At 34.3% G+C, this 19,665-nt stretch overlaps 1 protein-coding gene across 9 annotated transcripts in view; it reads left to right on the top strand.

Annotated features, from left to right (window-relative positions):
- KDM6A (lysine demethylase 6A) overlaps positions 1–19,665 on the top strand; it is a 270,454-nt gene that overhangs the window by 69,320 nt on the left and 181,469 nt on the right. For all 9 annotated transcript variants that reach the window (XR_012474018.1, XM_074214140.1, XM_074214139.1 and 6 more), the window contains one exon: positions 14,941–15,049. Coding sequence is in view for 7 of the 9 variants with exons in the window: in XM_074214139.1 (XP_074070240.1) it covers positions 14,941–15,049 (109 nt within the window). In the remaining 2 variants the exon portion in view is untranslated. The remainder of the gene's footprint in view (positions 1–14,940; positions 15,050–19,665) is intronic.

Raw genomic sequence — 19,665 nt, 5'->3', positions numbered from 1 at the left:
GTTTTATGGAATGACCACAAGGATGGATGGATCAGGGGAGGTGCTTTTGAGAGTGGGGAAGTGATCTGGTAATGTTTACAGGTAGTAGGTAGTAGTAGGTAATCAGTCAGTAGACAAGAGTGAGAATATGAGAAATAAGATGAAATGGGATTACTTGTATAATAATCTGCCTTATCAAGGTGAAAACCACCTCTTTTTATAAACCTTTGCTAAAGTGGGAGATAGAAGAGGGAGATTTTGGTGAATGGCCTAAATTTTTCCAGTGATAAGATGCGATGTTTTTTATAAGAGGATAGAAGGGAGCCATAGAGGTTTCAGGCAAGATAAAGCGTTGGTGGAAGAGGACCTGATGAGTAGAATAAGCAGTTAATTAGACAGATTTTTATAGAATTTCCTTACAATGGTGAAGATCCAGTTGAAATTATAACAAATTTTGCATTGATGCAGGCAAGACAGTTTTATGATTTTCTCCAATTTCCTTCAAGCAACATGGTGTACAATTTATTCATAATGGATTCTGGGAGTGAGCCAAGACTGTCTTGGCATGTAAGCTAAGGACAAAGAAGGGGTAAAGGACTAAATTGAAGAAAGTATAAGTTGAACTGGTTCCTTCACCAAGGGATCAAAATAGGGGAAGGGAGGAGATTGTAGATAGTGTAGGAGTGATGACCTAGGAGAGAATTGAAAGACTAGAGGTCTCGGTGTGAATAAAGGATAAATGAGGGAGAGGACTAACAGATCATTTTTATATAAGGGGCTTTCAGAGTTCATGAACATGTAAAGTGGTATATTTGTGATTGAGGAATTTAAAGTTCTGTAAGAATTTGAAGTGCATATTTTGAATAGTCTTCATAAATACTTAATTTGTGTCTTTTCTTTCTTCTCCCCCTTTTCTCCCAGTTTACTAGTGAGTTCCCATTTCTAGGAAATTTTGACCCAATTTGATTATCTCTTGAAACCCTCCTTCCACTCTCTCATCTACCCCCCCCATTGACTTTATTTAATACAGTCCAGAACTTCATAGTTAAGTAAAAATCCATCAACCTCATCCTCTCTAGCAGAAGAGATAAATTATAGGCATGGGCTACTAGTGTGTACCTTTTTTAAACTAGCACTGATACTAGATTTTGGTTGGAACAATAACTTAACACCAAATAGTATGTTTATAGATGCGTTGCAAAATAGTTTTATTACAATTTTGTAATAGGATTAATATTGTAAAATCTAGCTGTTCTTTCTGTAACTGCCTACACAAAAGGATTTTAGTTAGAACTAAACTAGCAATTTTGTCTTTAATGCTGGAGAAGACAACACAATGTTCTGCTGCAGCTGTATTGCCTTTTCATTGTTGACAGTTTTAAAAAGAATGTTATGGTAGACAAAGCGGAAATAATTTGTAAGGCATAAGGAGGTAGAAACTAAAGATCTTTTTGTATTTTCCAACATTGCTATGACATATTGAAAATTCTATATGTGAGTGTATGTTCATGAACACATGTCCATGGGTTTCTTAAGTAACTGTGTGCCAGGAAGTATGTTAGATGTTGGGAATATAAAGACAAAACAAAATAGTCTCAGATGCCAAGGAGTGATGTGCGTATTTAAGGGTATACAAAATATATTAGTGATAGCATGCAAATGTATATAAAATGGACAAAAAATAACCTGGATAAAAAAGTCCCTGGAAAATAGGGATGGATCAAGAAGGCAGAAGGACATACCACCTCCATTCTAAGTGTTAGAAATCAGAGAATTCCACTGAGGAGAAAGGGATGTCACATTTGGGGGAGCATTTAAGGATAAGGTAAAGTTCTAGATATTTGGATGTGAGGACCAGAAAATAGACTGATATAGCTGAAGAGTAATTTGTAAGGAAAATAGAAAGTTCAGATGGAGAGCTATTTTGTGAAGACCTTTAAGGTAGAATTGGAGGATTTATATTTGATCCTGGAGATGACCTGCTTGTCATTGGAGTTTGAATAGGGATACTAGGACCAGATATAAAGATTTTTGTAGTCTTTTGTATAGATGGACTTTATCATAGATTTAATTTAAAAAGTCTTAAGTCAAAGTAGAGAAAAATAGTTAGAGGGTATGATGTGGATGATGTAATAGCAAAGACTCAGCAAGGAGTAGAAGCAAGCAGCCGTGACATGGAAAATTCCAGAGAGAAGAGAGTGGTCAACAGTTACTTATTGTGCAGAGAGATACAGAAGGGCAAATAACTTTACAGAGTTTGACTGACAAAGGATTCAGGGCATTCTTATTTTATAATTGAAGATAGAAGTCTCAGAGAAGACATGACAAACAACTAAGTGACAGACTTAAGAATTTTGATTTTTGTTAAACCTAAGAACATTTGCTATTTGAGAAAATATTGTAGTGAAAAAAAATTCTAGACTAACTGTTCTTTGGGCTATTTGGAAGCAATCTCCTTTTAAAATTGAAAATTTTAATTTCTTTGACCATTGCTCCATTATAACTACATTTTAATTAGTCATCTTTTTTTTTAAGGTTTTTGCATGGCAAATGGGGTTAAGTGGCTTGCCCAAGGCCACACAGCTAGGTAATTAAGTGTCTGAGACTGGATTTGAACCCAGGTACTCCTGACTCCAAGGCCGGTGCTTTATCCACTACGCCACCTAGCCGCCCCAGTAGTCATCTTAACATTAAGTTACTTACCCATTTCCTTAGGAAAAGGAGTTATTAGGAATTCAGAGGGATATATGACTTGGTTTTGTTCAAAATTTCACAGTATCTCTTTAGGGTTCTATGTTTAATTGATTTGATTGTTTTTTTCCAAGAGTCTTGGCAATATAGTCTTATTGAGGAATTTGGTATATAAAAAAGGTGGACTTGCATCTTTGAAGTACTCTATTGTTTCTCAAGTGAAATTCATTAAAGCTGCTTTTTATTTCTAGTTCCAGCTCATTGTCCTTCTACTACAACTTTAAGATAAATCACTGTTTATTAGTTAATAAGTAGTAAATGCTTACTATGTGCTCAGGTACTGTGATAAGTACTGGAGCTTCAAAGTATCCAAAGACAATCCCTGTCCTCATGGAGCTTACAGTCTTAATTGGGGGCAAACATAGATTCAAAGCAAACTGTGTAAAATAATTATGGAGGGAAGATGCTGGAATTAAGAGGGATAAGAGGAAGTTTCCTATAAATGATGGAATTTTAGTTAGGACTTAATGGAAGTTGGAGCAGATGAGAGACAAACAAAGAAAATTCTAAGAGGTGAGAGATATGGAATATTTTGTTTGGGGAACTGTGAGGTCACTGTCATTGGATTGAATTATATTGTTAACTGGTTGCCCATCTATTTGGATTTTATATGTCAGGCACTAATAAATTTAATAAAAAAAAGCCTTTTGTCAGAGTGTCCGTGGTCTTTCACAATTGCATTCTTGCCATGTGCAGAGATAACTGGGTGACAAAAAAAAAGAAATATTTCCTAGCTTTTAGGGTGCCTCAGGGCTATCTTAGTACAAATTGGCAGAAAAATAATGTGAAGTAATAGAGAACTGGCCATGTAGTAATAAGACCTATCTATGTTCTATACCAGTTATATGACCCTGGATAGGTCATTAACTTCTCATTTTCCCACTCAATTTCTTTCATATTCTTAGATTAATACATTGGTAGAGAAAGTTGTTTTAGGGTGCTCTCTTTTTAATGAAATTTGTAGGTCCTTTCCTTGTTTCTAATACTAAGAAGAAAAATTGTGTATGAGTATCTTCAGATTTGTTTGCAAAGATTGCTTTTGTATTGGTTTATAAACCTTTTAAATTAAGAATTAATATAGTTTAGTAGCAAGATAAATTGTAAATGTTTTTCTTTGTTATAAAGCATAGATATGATCCAGAACTGGAGAAATGACCTTGAGTACTCTTTTCCCATTAATACAGAGTTTATCAGATTAATTTGTCACTCAGAAAAGCAACAAAAATTTGGACTTGACAATGAGAGGTAATAAATTGAAAAGAAGCAGAGTTGGGATACAGGGTGGGGTACCGGGTATCAGTGAATGCCCTAATGGGTTGAGTACCTCAAATGGGAATTGTGATTAGTGAAAAGATGACCAAAAAGTTTTCCCCATTGAAGGTTCATTGCTTTGAGTATTGGGAAGAAAGCAAAACTCTAGGTTAGAGATTTTCTAGTAAGTTTATGAACAATAACAAAGGACACTTACATAATGTAGCACCATAGATTTTCCAAAGTAATTTCTCAAAACATATCTGTATAAATGTTACCACCTCCTTTTTTACAGGTGAGGAAATTGAATCCTAAAGAGCTTGTCTGTTGTCAAATTACTTAAAAAGCATTGAGAGTGATTGTGCAGTACAGACTGCAGCCTAAGAACTGGAAGACCCTGATTTTTATTATTAGTTAGTTTTCTAATTTTTAAAATGGTATGGTGTTGGATTAGATCATTTTAAGACCCTTCCAGATCTATATCAGTGATTCTATGTCAGTGATTCTATCTGGCGCAGAGTCAAACTTGTCATTCCTTCTCTTAAACTTGTTATTTTCGCTTGAAAAGATTTTACATTGCTCCTGCACAGAATGTTGAGTCAGCCTGAAATCTCTCCCTCTCCCTCTTTGGTGGTTCCCACTCCCAGTCCCCTCCAAACCTTCCACCCCCACCACAGAGACACTCTCCTAATGAACTTAGTAGTGAATTGGTTATAAGTGAGACAGGACTGCTCAGAGTCACCAGCCTCTCACTCTCTTTTCCAGAGTCATTGAAATCTCTGATAAAAGTCAAGGATATTTTAAGAATTTTAAATCAGAAAATACAGGAGAATCCTGAAATTTCACAGGCTATCTGAACTTTTGATTTTGGATAGATACTATTTAACCCTTAAAAAGGGATCTCTTTGCCTATGTGTTTTGTGCTTTTTTGTATATATGTTTTCAGTCTCTCCATCTGTCTCCATCTCCTTTCCTATATACATAGATATGTGAAAATATTTATTTTCTTCATTTCTGAACATATTTATTTTTCCAACATTGATATGTTATATTTCAGGCTCACCTTAGTCATTGTGAATAAAATTTTGCATATATTATTTTGGAATTTTGCTAGGGGTATAAAAAGTATTTGCGGAAAGAGTCAACCAATCAATAAATTTCCTTCTATGTGCTGGGGATACAGAAAGAGGACATCCTCTAAGGAGTTGACAATCTTACATGCAAACAAACACACACAGAGCTATTTTTTTTACAGGATAAATGGTTCCTGGCCTTTGCTATTTATTTTTTTATTTTTATTTTTGCAAGGCAAATGGGGTTAAGTGGCTTGACTAAGGCCACACAGCTAGGTAATTATTAAGTGTCTTGAGGCCGGATTTGAGCCCAGGTACTCCTGATTCCAGGGCCGGTGCTTTATCCACTGCCCCACCTAGCCGCCCCTTGGCCTTTGTTATTGAAGAAAACCAACATGACATTACCATTTAGAAACTGGCTGAACAGACTTATGAACTTGGAATTCTCTACTACAGATTGGCACAAGTAGTCTACAAGAACACCTGGAATGGGAACTCTAAGTTATGTATCTCTTTCACATTTCCTTTGAGCTGTTTGCATTCTGCCTTACTCATAGAGAGTGATAAGGGCGTGCCATACTGGACAGTCCTGAACCAGTGTCTCCTATGCTGCATAAATAATTCTAAAGTTCTTAAGAGAGACTGGGAGTCTGGTATTGTTTCTTTTAACCCAGCTATGAGCATTGGATTTCTGTGAGTTCTACATGAAAATCTTTGGCAAGTGAATGTTTGGAATGAATAATATGACTAGGCCATCTTAGTTGCACTGTCCTAGTAATTTTGCTTGCTTAACAGTTCTGTTTGAGAAGGGACCTCAGTGTTTGGTATCTTCTGTTAACTGATCTTCAAAATTTTAAGACAATGGAAGTGATTCAGTTTCCTGGCATGATTCTGGTAGACTGTCCAGGTTTCACAGATATACTGTAATGAGGTCAGCACAGCAGCTTCAATTTGGCAGTCAATTTAATACTTTTTTCCCCGTATTTCTTTTTAATTAAATTTTTTTATTTGTTTTTCCTACATGCAAGGTTGAGTTTTGCAATTTTTCTCCTTCACTCCCCCTGATAGAAAGCAATTTGGTATAAAACTTTAACTTATAACCATGCTAAACATAGATTGATATTGAATATGTTCTGAGAGAAGAATCAGATCCAAATGGAATAAAGAAAACATTAGAAAGGACAAAAACAATATGTAAGACAACTTAAAAATTTAACATAATATACCTTGGTCTTCATTTAAACTCCACAGTTCCTTCTCTGGATATAGATGGTATTTAAGTCTTTCAAAATTGTCTTTGATTAAGCAAGTCCATCATAGTTGATCATCACTCCAACATTGTTTTTTAATGTATATTTAATGTTCTTTTGGTTCTCATTTTACTCAGCATCAGTCTATGCAAGTCTTTCCAGGCTTTTTGAAATCTCGTCCCTCATGATTTCTTGTAGAGCAATAGTACTCCATTACATTCATATATGTGTATATAGTATATGTACATATACATATATATGTATGTATATACACATCACATTTTATTCAGTCATTCCCTAATTGATGGGCATCCCCTCAATTTCTAATTCTTTGGCTTTCCATAAAGCGAATACTTTTGTACATGTGGGATTTTTACCTTTTTTTTTATGATCTCATCAGGATACAGACCCAGTTAAGGGTATTGCTGAATCAAAGGGTATGCACATTTTTATTGCTCTTTTCTCCCACACTTTTCTTTTGGAGCTTCTCACATATGGAGCTAGCTTTGGCAATACGTGTGTTAACCTCATCAACATTGTATACCTCACTTGGCAAGAACACTGCCAAAATAAATAAACTCTTATCCACAGTTTTCAAAACTTTGGTGTAATCAGTGGTTTCACATATGGATGGTGAAGTGCTGGCTGATGGAGGACCTGTGTTGTCTTGATAATTGTAAGTTCAAAATTAGTACAAGCAGCAGAGAATCGATCCATAATTTATTTGCATCTCAGCTTCAGAGGCAAACAGAAGATCATGCACCAACACTCCCTCTACTTTGGTTTTGATTTTAGCCTTTTCAAGTTGAAGAATTTACCATCAGTGCAGTAGCTGACCTTGATGTGTTCATTATCAGTGAAGGCATTTTGATATTATTGCTGAAAACATGCTAAAAAGAATGGGAGTAAGAACACATCACTCCATTGGTAATGGGAAAATCAGGAGAGCTTTGTCCACTATCCAGAACCCTGGCAAGTGTGCAGTTATGAAATTGATGTTCTGTACTGATGAACTTCTTCAGGCAACCAAATTTTTACATAATTTTCCATAAACCCTTGAAACTGACAGTATCAAAAGTCTTGGTCAGATCCACAGATGTTGTATACAAACCTCTATACTTCTCTGGCCTTTTTCCTGATGTTGGGAAGCAAACAACACATGGACTATTCCTCTACCCTTTTTGAAGCTACATTGGCTTTCAGGGAGGTGACTCAGCCTGTTAAGGAAGACTGACAAGAATCTTGCCAGCAAAGAAACCTATGCAATCTTCCCCAATCCCCTTTAACCATCTGTGGGCTGAGCTCTCTTGAAGCAGCTACTAGGTGGCTCCCCAGTCATCTTCCTGGTTCCCTGGTCAGGGTCTGTGCTGAGTCCTAAGCAAAATTGGGCTTTGCACTCAAAGTGCAGCAGAGTTTTCCTGCTGAGCTTCCTAATTGTCTTTGGCAATCCCTGGGCTGAGAGGTCTGGAAACTGCTGCTGCTTCCTCAGACCCAGGCACACCTCCAGGGACCATCATCCCGTGGATGACTGGAGCCAGTTCACTGAAGCATGGCAGGGTTATTACCCTGTGGTCCTTTCTAACCCCTATGTTCTTCAAGTTGTCTTGGGCTGGAAAATTGTTTCACTCAGTCTTTTTGTGAGTTCTGCCACTCTAAAATTTTGTTAGAGTCATTATTTAAAGGTATTTGGAGTGGCTTGGGGGAGAGCTTGTGGAAGTTCCCTTTCTCCATTCTGCCATTTTGTCTCTGCCTCTGGCATTAATGCATATGGGAACCAGGAAGGCCAATATGAAATCATTCATTCTAGTATAAAATTGAAATGAAATGAAACAGAACATTTAGCAGTTTAAGAAAAGGAGTTTTACTCATCCATATCAGGGAAAAAACATTCAATTGGAACAGCTGGATATTTTTGAACCCTGGCAATTTTGAAGATGTAACTTGATATGGAGCCTTTTGGTCCCTTGCCATTTAAGTTTCTAGGAGAATTAAAAACCTTTTAAGGAAAATCTATTTCAACTGATTTGGGTTATTGCTTTAGATATCCTTCTTCTACCCCATCTTAGCACTTGTTCAATTTTTGCAAAAAACATCTTGTAATACTAAGAAGGTTTTGTCTTTGTATATTAAGGAGAGATGACTAGGTAATAGGGGTCAAGGGATGGGGTGGGGAGGGATTAAAGCACTGGCCTTGTAGAGTCTGAAAGACCTAAATTCAAATGTACTTTTTAGACTCTTATTAGATATATGACCCTGGAACTTAAACTTTGTCTTCCTCAGTTTTCATATCTGTACAGTGGGTAGTAATTGAGAGAATCAAATAAAATAATATTTGTAGAGCGCTTCACAGACCTTGAATCTCTAAATGCCCCCATTTATTTATGTCTATATATATATATGTCTATTTAAAAGATAACAAGTCAATTCCCTATCATTCTCTCTCCCTCCCTCCTCACCCTCCCTCTCTCCTTGTCTTCATTGTATTGACTGAATACTTTTTCTGTGTCTGTGTAGAAGTCATACTACATATATAACATATATGTCTGTTATCATATTTTAGGATGTTTTTGCATTTCAATTTTTGCTTTACATAGATGCCATGGCATTTGTTTAGTTCTAACATTAACATTTATTATTAGCATACTCTTTTACCTTTCTTCTGAATGAATCTTTTGTTTCATACCATAATTACAATTCCTGCTACATAAACTATTTAATAAAAATTTAACTTTGAACAGAAAAAGAATTATATGTGAAAACCGACTTGTCACATGGTTTGCTTTTCCTTTTTAAATATGACTTATTCAACATACAGCTTTTAAGGTAGTTCTTTTTGCTTTTCTATTTTTCTTTCCTTTGAAATTTTTGCATTTAGAAAAATGTTATTTTTGTAATCAGTTATTGTACTAATTATTCTCCTGATTTTACTGTTTCCTCTGCAATCAGTTCAAATACATCTTTGCAGTTTCTGAAATTGTTCTTTTCCTCAGTTTTTATGAAATGGTATTTTCTTTACATTAATGTACCAAAATTTGTTCAGCCATTCCCAAGCTGATGGGCAACCCTTAGTTTCTACTTCTTTGCCACTATGAGAATTTTGTACATATGGATCCCTTTCCATTCTTTGATCTCTTTTGGTGGGAGTTGGGGGATAGTTTTATCTTAGTAGTAGTGTTAGGGTAGTGCTTATGAGTCTGCTCAAGACGTTTTTTAAGGAAAGGAGTTACTGTATCATAATGCTTTCCAGAATGGTGGGGTGAATTAACAGTACCACCAGCACTGTATTAGTGATCCAGCATTCCACCATTGACCTTTTGATCTTAATAATATTGGCCATTTGCTTTTTTGGGGGGGGGGTGCTTTTTGTCATTTTGCTGGATTTAAAATGAAATCTCATTTTATTTTTATTAGCATTTTCTCTTATTGCTGTATAATCTTTCACACTCATCATCATTATCATAATTATTTTGGAATTCTTTTGAAAGTTTTTTTCTTTTGCCACTTTCCTATTGGAGAATAACTTTAGCTATAATCTTACAGATTTATTTTGATTTACCTTGGGTTGACTATTTGCAAGTTTGATATTTGCCACAGATTTTTTTCCCCAATTCATGTTTTTTTTTAATCTTAGCTGCACATTTTTTATTTTATAGAATTATTTTCTTTATAACGATCTCCTTAATTCCTTGTCTTGTTATTAATACATCCATTTTTCTTTAATTTTGTTATGTCCAATTTATATTTAGCCCCTCTGTCCATTTATTTCTTTACATTTTGATTGATATTTGCTACTTCATGTTGTAATATGAATTGTGCTCCCTTGAGTTTAGCTTGTGGTATCAGTACTGTTCATTATATAATTAAGACCTAGGATTCAATAACATGCATCAGGGGGAGAAGAGTGCTGGCTTTGGAGTCAGGAAGACTAATCTGCCTGAATTTAAATCTGGCCTCCCTCATTTAGACTGTGACTACTGCAATTTTGTGTCGCTCATTTTACCTTCTTTGACAAGCTGGGAGAGAAACCTTGAGTGTGTCCTTTTACTTCTTCTGACCTTTATGTGAGTGCTTACATTGTGTGAGTTCTCCTTAAAAATCACCTTTTAAAGATAAATATATATTGGAGATTTGAATAACAAAGCTAGCCCATCAGAGTTGGCACACATAAATAATATTGCACCTGTTATTTATTGTCTTCCCTTGATTTCACTGTTCTGGGACTTGTACCTCCCCAAACTACTCTGTTTTCCTTTACTGGCTTCTTTTAACCCTTTATATTATTAATGGAGTTGAATTTTTATTGGTAAGGAACCAATAACGAAATAGAACTTGACTTGCTTTCCCATAGAAGCGATGTTTGAGCTAGGAAGACCCTGAAAAGGAAGTAGGTGGAAATAAAAAATTAATTCTGAGTCTCTGGCAGCATCACTGAAGTAGGAAGTATTTGTAACTCAGTCTGCTGGATTATATTAATCTTTTCAATAAAATAATTGGGTAAATGAATTAAAAATTTCTAGATTAGTAATATGAATCCAGTTGAAGTATAACATTTATAGAATAAATCAAGAGTGATTCAAGAGTTTAAACAAATGTCTTTAAAATTTGAGGAGTGAGATAAAGTCAGAACATTAGCAATTCTATAGCATCTTGGTGCTGTCCATGGTACTTGAAACTCATACCCAGGGATTTTTCAAAAAAATTTTTTTTTAGGAAAAAAAACCATCTGATTCTCTCCTACTTTATATTCAGGAAGTAACTCCATATTTCCTCTCAGCATCCACTATTCCTCTAATTATGGTCTAGGAGAGAAGGGGTAATTTGAGAAGGGGATACATAATTTTTTTCCCCTTTTCTCTATCAGTTTCTTATTTTTTATTCATCATTGATTACAGATTTTGTAAGTGTATAGTATTATGAACTTTGAAAAGAGTAACTATGTATGTGACATCATTATTTAGGATAACTGCTTAAATTTTTGACCTAATATAAAAAAGATTATCTGAGGGTGAAAATTTGATAGGAATAGGGGATATCTTATTAAATATTTAATAGAGTTACTTTTAAAGTTTCTTGTTCACTTTTTATTAAAAGAATAATGTATTTTTATTTAAGCAATTACTTTTAAACTAAAATGTTAATTTTGAGAATATTATATAATTAGTTGCACTTTTAACAGTAATCTACCAAAGGATTGAATATGACAAAATTGAAGATTTCAGAATATCATGTTTCAAAATCATAATTTCTGAAAGTTTGGTGGTATAACATTCAGAGCACTTTTTCTTTACAACAGTATGGGGGATAGTTAAGCATATAGTACACATAAAAATGAAATTCTGTCTATTAAAATTAAGAATAGTAATTGAATACCTTCTCCCTTAAGAAATTTAAACTTGCAAAAATTTATATTTTTCTTTTGATTTATAGATTTTGAGTTTGGGAAAAATATTTTGTTAAAATTAGATTCACATTTGAAAATTGATGGTCATTAGTACTTCTTTTCCTCAGTGCTATTTGTGAATTGTTGTGAATTGCTATTGTGAACTAGTGTTGACAATATTTTATTTCTAATTTTGGCAACTTCGATATTGGGAAATTCCATTTTGAAATTCATTTTCTTTCAGTATTAGCTTCTCTGACCTCTCTTCCTTTTTCTTATGTGTTCCCTTAGTAAAATTTCTAAAATAATGAGTCTGAATGTCTTTTCAAAACTAGCTTCTATCACTGTTCCTCATTCACCAATCATTTCTTGTTGTGTAGTGGTGGTAGTTTATCTAGAAAGAATCAAAACTTTTTTTCTAAACAATTTTTATATTAATTTGAATATAAGAAATACTTCCATACTCGACAATAGTTTGTACAAAATCCAATATGTATTATTTTTCAGGGTATTCACTTAGCTCATCTTGTAATAGCACACTTTTTTTTGCGGGGGGTTGCAAGGCAATGGGGTTAAGTGACTTGCCCCAAGATCACACAGCTAGGTAATTATCAAGTGTCTGAGGTCGATTTGAACTCAGATCCTTCTGACTTTAAGGCCATGCTCTATTCATTGCACACCTAGTGGTCCCAATAGACTTTTTTAATGAGTATAGACTGAGTTTAAGTTGTCTAAAATCATTACGCACACTTATGTCAGTACTTCAAATTGATGGCTTGGTTTGAAAACTTCCTTTTTTTTCATCCTGTGTGATTTCTTTCTTTCTTTTTTTTAATCAGTTCTCTAGTAGTCCTTATTCTCTCTATTCAGTGTCATGTTATTATCCAGTTGTTTCAGTCATGTGGAACTCATGGGTCACAGAGATACTGGAGTGGTTTGCCAATTCCTTCTCCAGTTCATTTGATAGATAAGGAAACAAACAGGATTAAATAACTTGCCCAGGTTCATATAACTACTAAGTGTTGGAAGCTGGATTTGATGTCAAGACTTTCTGACTCCGGATCTGATATTTTTTTTTATCCATTATACTACCTAGTTTTCTAATAGACATCAAACATGCTTTTTATTTCAGTATTTATTAAGTATTTTATTTTTATGGTTGTTTGTTTGGTTTAGGCAAATTTCCATTCTTGGATTTGGGATATCCATGAACCTGGTGGTGGTGGTGGTTAGGTTGTGGTGGCCGCAGTGGCAGCAGTGGTGACGATGGCAGTAGCAATAGCAGCAATGATGGTGGTAATGGTAGTGTTAGTAGGGGTAATAATGGTGGTGTTAGGAGGAGATGATAATACAGCTGAGGCAAGCTTATGGAGAGCTTTGAAAACCTAGATAGGAGTAAGATATCTAGATAGGAATAGGATGAAGTAAAACTGGACATCGACTCAGAGATACAAATAGGGAGGTTTTTCAGAAAATCAACTGTAAGATAATACAGGCCTGAATCAAAGTTGTATTGTTGGAAATGGCAAAAAAAAATGACATTGAAAAGGAATAATACAGGATTTGTTCTTCAACTATAGGACATGTTGATTTGCAATTTGAATTGAATGGAAAATAAAGAAGAAATGAAGATTTTTACAAAACTTTCAGGAGTTGGGATAGAAAAGTTACGATACTTGTATATTTTTAAAAGAAATATGTGGTTTCATGTACTCCTATTCTGTTGTTATGGAAACACTTGTTTTATTTCTTAAGTATAGAATAAAATAAAATCAAAGCTATTCTGCATTCTATCTGTTGATGTTCTGAATTCACAAAGATTTTATTTATATGTATATATAATACATAATTTTAATATTCAACCGATATCTTAATATTATCATGGAAATAGTTTTGACTTCATAAGTAGACCTGGAACCCCAGAAGTCCTCAGGTTACCCTTAGAGAACCATGTCTTAGAATAAAACTGATTTTCTAATATGATCCCTGTTGAGGGCAAAGATAGATGAATAGAATGACAGGGTACAGAAGTCAAGGGAGGAGGATTGAGAAAAACTGGCATTTAGGAAATCAGTGACAATTTCTCAGAATGATGTCAGAAGCAAGATTGTAATGGGAGAGGAAATGTAGGTAGTAAAGAAAGGTATGAACAAGTGACTCTTCATGGGGGGGCAGAGATGAGGTTTGAATGTGGTTGTATATCCTAGAAAGCAAGGGAAGAACTGTATGAATAGGGAAAGAAGGATGAACATAAAACAGTTGTCTGTTAAGTGAAAACCATTTGGGTTGTAATTAAGAATTTATATAGAGGCATTTGCAAGAAAAAGGACCATCTATGAATAGAGATGGATGAATGAGGACAGAGGATGAACTCTATAAAGGGCCATACTTTTTTTCACCCTTTTTATATCTCCGTTATCTAAAATGGACTAAGATTTTCACAGGTGTTAATAAATGTGGATTGCTTGGTTGTCTTAATTCAAGCCTAAATTCCTTAACTATAAAATTGATGTTCTTGCCCTTATACTGCTTCCAACTCTCCCATCTTCTCTTGCTTAACTTGAAGTCTATTATTGAGTCAAAATTTCAGTTTTCTGTAGTAGAGGATTTGATAGTGTAAATTATTTGGTAAATTAGAGATCCTCATTCAAAGATTTTGTGTTTTCATTCTGTTGTGGTTTTATTTTGTTTTATTTATTTATTTAGGTTGGTTTTTTTTGGCAAGGCAATAAGTTTAAGTGATTTGCCCAAGGTCACACATCTAGGTTATTATTAAGTGAGGTCAGATTTGATCTAAGGTTCTCCTGACTCCTGGGCTGGTGCTCTATCCACTGTGCCATTCAGCTTTCCCCTCTGTTGTGATTTTTTTTTTTTTTTTTTTTTTAGGTTTTTGCATGGCAATGGGGGTAAGTGGCTTGCCCAAGGCCACACAGCTAGGTAAATATTAAGTGTCTGAGGTTGGATTTGAACTCAGGTACTCCTGACTCCAGGGCCGGTGCTCTATGCACTGTGCCACCTAGCCGCCCCCTCTGTTGTGAATTTTTAAAGGGGGGGGATAGATTCCTTACTACTTTATTAACATTTTAATAGAATGAATTTTTAAAATTATTATTTTTGTACCTGAAAGTTAATAAATATATTGTACTTCTTATGCAAAGGAGAAAATTGAGCATTATGGTTTCATGTTTTATCAAAAATTATTGTATATTTGTGTTTCTGCTTTTTTCCCTTAATTTTCTTTGTTTCTTTTTTCTAGGCTGTTCGCTGCTATGAATCTCTAATCTTAAAAGCTGAAGGAAAAGTTGAATCTGATTTCTTTTGTCAGTTAGGTCACTTCAACCTCTTGTTGGAAGATTATCCAAAAGGTAAAGTTTTCTTTTCCTACATCTAATAATATTATTAGCATTTTAACATTGAAAATTATTTCTTTAATGTATAATTTTGATAAATGAAATGATGTAAATAAAAGGCTTTGTAAAAGGGACTGGCTTACTATGATATGGTTATATTGGTGATGGGTGACCTTTAAATTGACCAAATCAGATTTTAGATTTTCCTTCTCATTTTAATGAACTTGGATCATTTTAGAAACAATATAGTAGGGTTCAAAGAAAGTAAAATAATAGATTTTAGAAATTTTATTTCTCTTGTAAAAATCAGTTTGTTAGGGGAAAATGATCAAACCTGTTCATTTTGTTCATGATTGTATGCCCCTAAAGTAAATTTCTTCTAGGAGTTTATACTGTATGGATGGTAGGAGAGTACTTGGTGTAGTGGAAAGAGATTATTTTTTGAGTCAGGGTTTTTAGCCTGTGTTGTGACTTTGGTGTTTTTTTTTTTTTGGTGCAGGGGTTGTTAATTCTATATCTTTTATTTTATGCATTTAAACCAGTTGTGAGAAGGGGTTTTTAGATTTCACCAGACTGATTAAGGGTATATAATATAAAAGAAAAATTGTATTTGGTTTAAGTGTGCAAAGTATTCAAATTCCGATTGTGATGCTTACTATAAATAAGATCTGGGCCAGATCATTTATCCTTCCTTGTTATTTTTCTCCTCCATAAAAAAGAGGGATTTGAATTAGAAGACTTAGAGATCTCTTCTAGCTCTTGATCCATGAATCTGAAATTTTGAATTCTTATTTATTATATGTGCTTTATTAGCCACTTCTAAAGAATTCTAGTTTATTTCCTCATTCCCCTTGTCAGTCTAGAAATTTTTGAGTAGCATTAAGTAACAGAATAGTAGGACTTATAAAATAAAATGGTTACTGTTTCCAACTCAGAAAAAAGAATGATTTAAGAGTTCAGTAGATAACCTCTAAAATAATTTCTATTCAGTTCAACAAACAGCAGTTTCTTGTGTTTTCCCAAGTCAGTATAGATAATACCAAATTTCATCTTAACTAGTTAAAAAATTCCAATAATTTATTTGATCTCTAATGGTTTCAAGTGCTAGTATGGAGGAAGTGAAACAAACGCATATACTTTAGAAGGAAATTAAATTTAAGTGATGAACGAAGTTATTATAAAATGGTATGGCAATTACAGGGGCTAATCACAATGCCAAATGTTGGTACAGTTACTTCTTTGGAATCATTATAAGGCAGTAAAAGCCTTTGCTCTGATTAAGATCTGTTTTCTCTATCTTCATCATTTAATTTTTCAAAATGCATTCACTATGGACACCAAGCCAGCCCTGGGTGTTGCGGGGTGGGGTGCAACCTGAACAAGCATTAGATCTGGGCCTCCTACCTCTCCCTCTCTGTGACTAGGCAAGTCACTTCACTTTCCTGTGTTTTAATCACCTTCCCTATAAAATGAAAGTGTTTGGCTAGATGACCTCTGAGGTGTACAATTCAGAATTGCCTTAAGATCTATGATTCTATAGATTTCATGGCTTCATCTGGGCTTTCATCTTTTTTCTACTGCATAATTGAACTGACAACTCTCCAGCCACATGTATGACTATTGACAATCTTCAGTTTGCTGATCTGGTTGTATGGAGCTGCAATAGGGTCACATATGTAGGTAATGATTTCTTTCTGGTCCCTGTCTGACTTTACAGTGAAACCAGATACACAGGACATGTGCGATACTTATGTTACACATTCATGTCACTCCCCTGATGAACCTGCAGTAGCTTCCATTTGATTCTAGGATAAAATTAAAATTAATCTACTGGTTATTTTAATTTCTACCCCTTTTTTAATTATTATTTTCTTTTATATACTCTATAGACAAACAGCCATTTTTTGGGGGGGGGTTGTTGTTCATTAACTTTGCCTTGTCTTTTTCTTGGACTGTCCCCAATGCCTGGAGAACACTCCCTTCTTATACCTCTCAGAATTCTTAGCTTCACATTTGGCCTATGACCTATCTTTTTTTTAAGGGAAATCTTTGTACATATAGTATTAATAGTTTCACTTTAAAATTATCTTGTATTTAATTATTTATATGTTATGAATCTTTTGAGGGCAGGAACTTTTTAAATATTGTTTTCATTTCCACATAATATGTCTAATTATTGTTGAACTGAATTGTTGAAATTTCTTAAGGTCAAGTGGAATTTATACTAGGAATGCAAGAATAGTTAGGTTTATTAATCCAGTTAGCATAGTAAATAACACTAACAAATCAACATTAACATTTGATTTTAATCTATATATTTAATTTGACTTAATACTATATATGATAGAAGTAGAAGGGTTGCATCAGACTTGTGAGAGAGAATAATCAAGGAGGGTGCCTAGATCAGTAGGAGGGAAGGTAGTTCTATTTCCACAGTAATGGAGAAATAAAGAAAAGGGGAGGGAAAAGGTAATTTTTAATTTTACATATGTTGAAGAAGTCAGAGAAATAAGATAAAAAGATTAGAAAAGTAAAAGGGGGCAGAAATGACAGGACTTAACATATTTACTAGATGGATTATATTACAAGATTCATATACACCTTTGTTTCTAGATTCTAGGAAAGACACTAAATATTTCTGTCTGTTTTCTTAACAAATTTGAAAACATGCTTAATGGCTTCCAATGTCCTTTATATTTCTAAATTCATGGTCCTATATATAAAAATGAGCAGAAAATATTTATCCCAAACTGTCATAAAGTAATTTGGAGAGTGAAAAGGAAAGGAAAGACCACTGACTACTGGGGAGTCAGGAAAGTTCTCTTCTAAGAGGTGCCACTGGATCTGATTTTTAAGAAGTAAAGCAGGAAAGTATACTAGGCATTGGCTTCAGGTTTGACAGATAGATAGAGCATGGATTGTGGAAGCAAGAAACAAGAAGTGATGAGGGCCTAAATGAGAATGATAGCTGTATTTAAATAGAAATAAAATCTGGCAACTGGTAGGATGTGAGATGTGATAGAAAGAGGAAGAATTCAGAGTGGTTCTTTGCTTGTCAAATCAGATGGTACCACTCCTGACAAGAAATGAGGAGTTGAGAGGAAAAGGAAACAAGTACTGTTTTAGACATAATGACTTTGGAATTCTTGTGGCACATTAAGTTGGATATATTTAGCAAACAGTTTACTAGTAAAAGATGACTAGAACTTGAGAAAGAGATGAAGCATGGTATACATAGATGTGGAAGTTATTATAGCTTAAAGCCTTAAAAAGAGTATTAGATTAAGCAGTCAGAAGGAACAAAATTGTGAGTAATAAACCTGTTAAGAAATAGGTGAATCTAGTTTCACAAAAATCTGAGGAAGAGTGTTCAAAAGCAGGAGGAGCAGAGGTCAATATTGCCATCCTGCATAGAAGGTAAGCAATTGAAAACAGGCCTTTAGACTTTAACAGTAAGAAACCATTATTGACTTTGGAGAAAGCAGTTTCAGCTCAATGGTATAATTGAAAGGTCAGTATTGTAATATTTGCAAGAATAAATTATTGTCCCAGATGCATAATCCAGTTGTATAATTTAGACATTGTAATCTAAAGTATTTTATTTAGTACCTTAAGCAAATATTTCAGGAATATGTTAAGCTCTGACACCTTTTTGAGTTCCAGTGTATTTGCCAACTAGCAAAGTCAAAGAGATTCATTATAAGCCATGAGAATAGAAATTAGGGGAGTAAAAATCCACCCTTAAGTCTTTCCCAATCTCACTTTAATGCTAATAATGTCCTTTCCCCAAGTGGTTCGAGTGTTAGACCTGTCAGAAAGCATTTAACTTAGGATCATTAGAAAGCAAATAATCTGTTTTACCTTAATTTTATCACCTGTGGTAGGGATAGGGACTGAAACTTGGGGAGAAAAATAATGAGCATAGTGACTTTAAAACCAACAGCATATTCTTTAAATGTCATTTGGAGAATAAATTGGACCTCTTGATGGTCTTGGCACAAAAAATTTTGCTCAGTACAGAAGAGATCAGTCAGTCAAAAAGCATCTCTTTTTCTGGTGATCTATGTAAAAACAATTTTAACTTTGATTTAAAAACATTTTGAATTTAAAATTCATGCTCAATTCTTTGGCTCTCCCTTTTCAGAGATGGCAAACAATCAGAAATGGATTGTACAAAAATGTATTGTCATGCAAAATGTATTTCCATACTGTTTTAGTGCTCAGAAAAAAAAAGTTGTTCTTTTTTGGAAAATGTGCTTTGATCTGTATAGAAATTCTATCAATTCTTTACTTAGGGACAAATAGCATTTTTCATCCAGAGCCCTTTTGCAGGGTTTCGCAGAGAGAATTGTGGAGGACTATGTCATTCATCATACAATATTGCTGCTGTTCTCTTGGTTCTGCTTGCTAAACTTTGCATCAGTTCAGAATAAATCTTTCCATGTTTTTCTGAAAGCATACTGCTCATCATTTCTTACAGCACAGTAGAATTCCATCATAATCATATACCACAACTTGTTGGTGCATTCCTTAATTGATGAACTTCCCCTCAATTTCCAGCTCTTTGCTACCACAAAAACAACTGGTTGAATATTTTTGTACATATTGGTAGAAAGAGTTAGTAATAGTCC

Source organism: Macrotis lagotis, chromosome 1 (genome assembly GCF_037893015.1).
Source record: "Macrotis lagotis isolate mMagLag1 chromosome 1, bilby.v1.9.chrom.fasta, whole genome shotgun sequence".
Lineage (NCBI taxonomy): Eukaryota > Metazoa > Chordata > Mammalia > Peramelemorphia > Peramelidae > Macrotis > Macrotis lagotis.
Note: the sequence above shows the minus strand (reverse complement) of the source record. Positions and strands in the feature narration are given on the sequence as shown.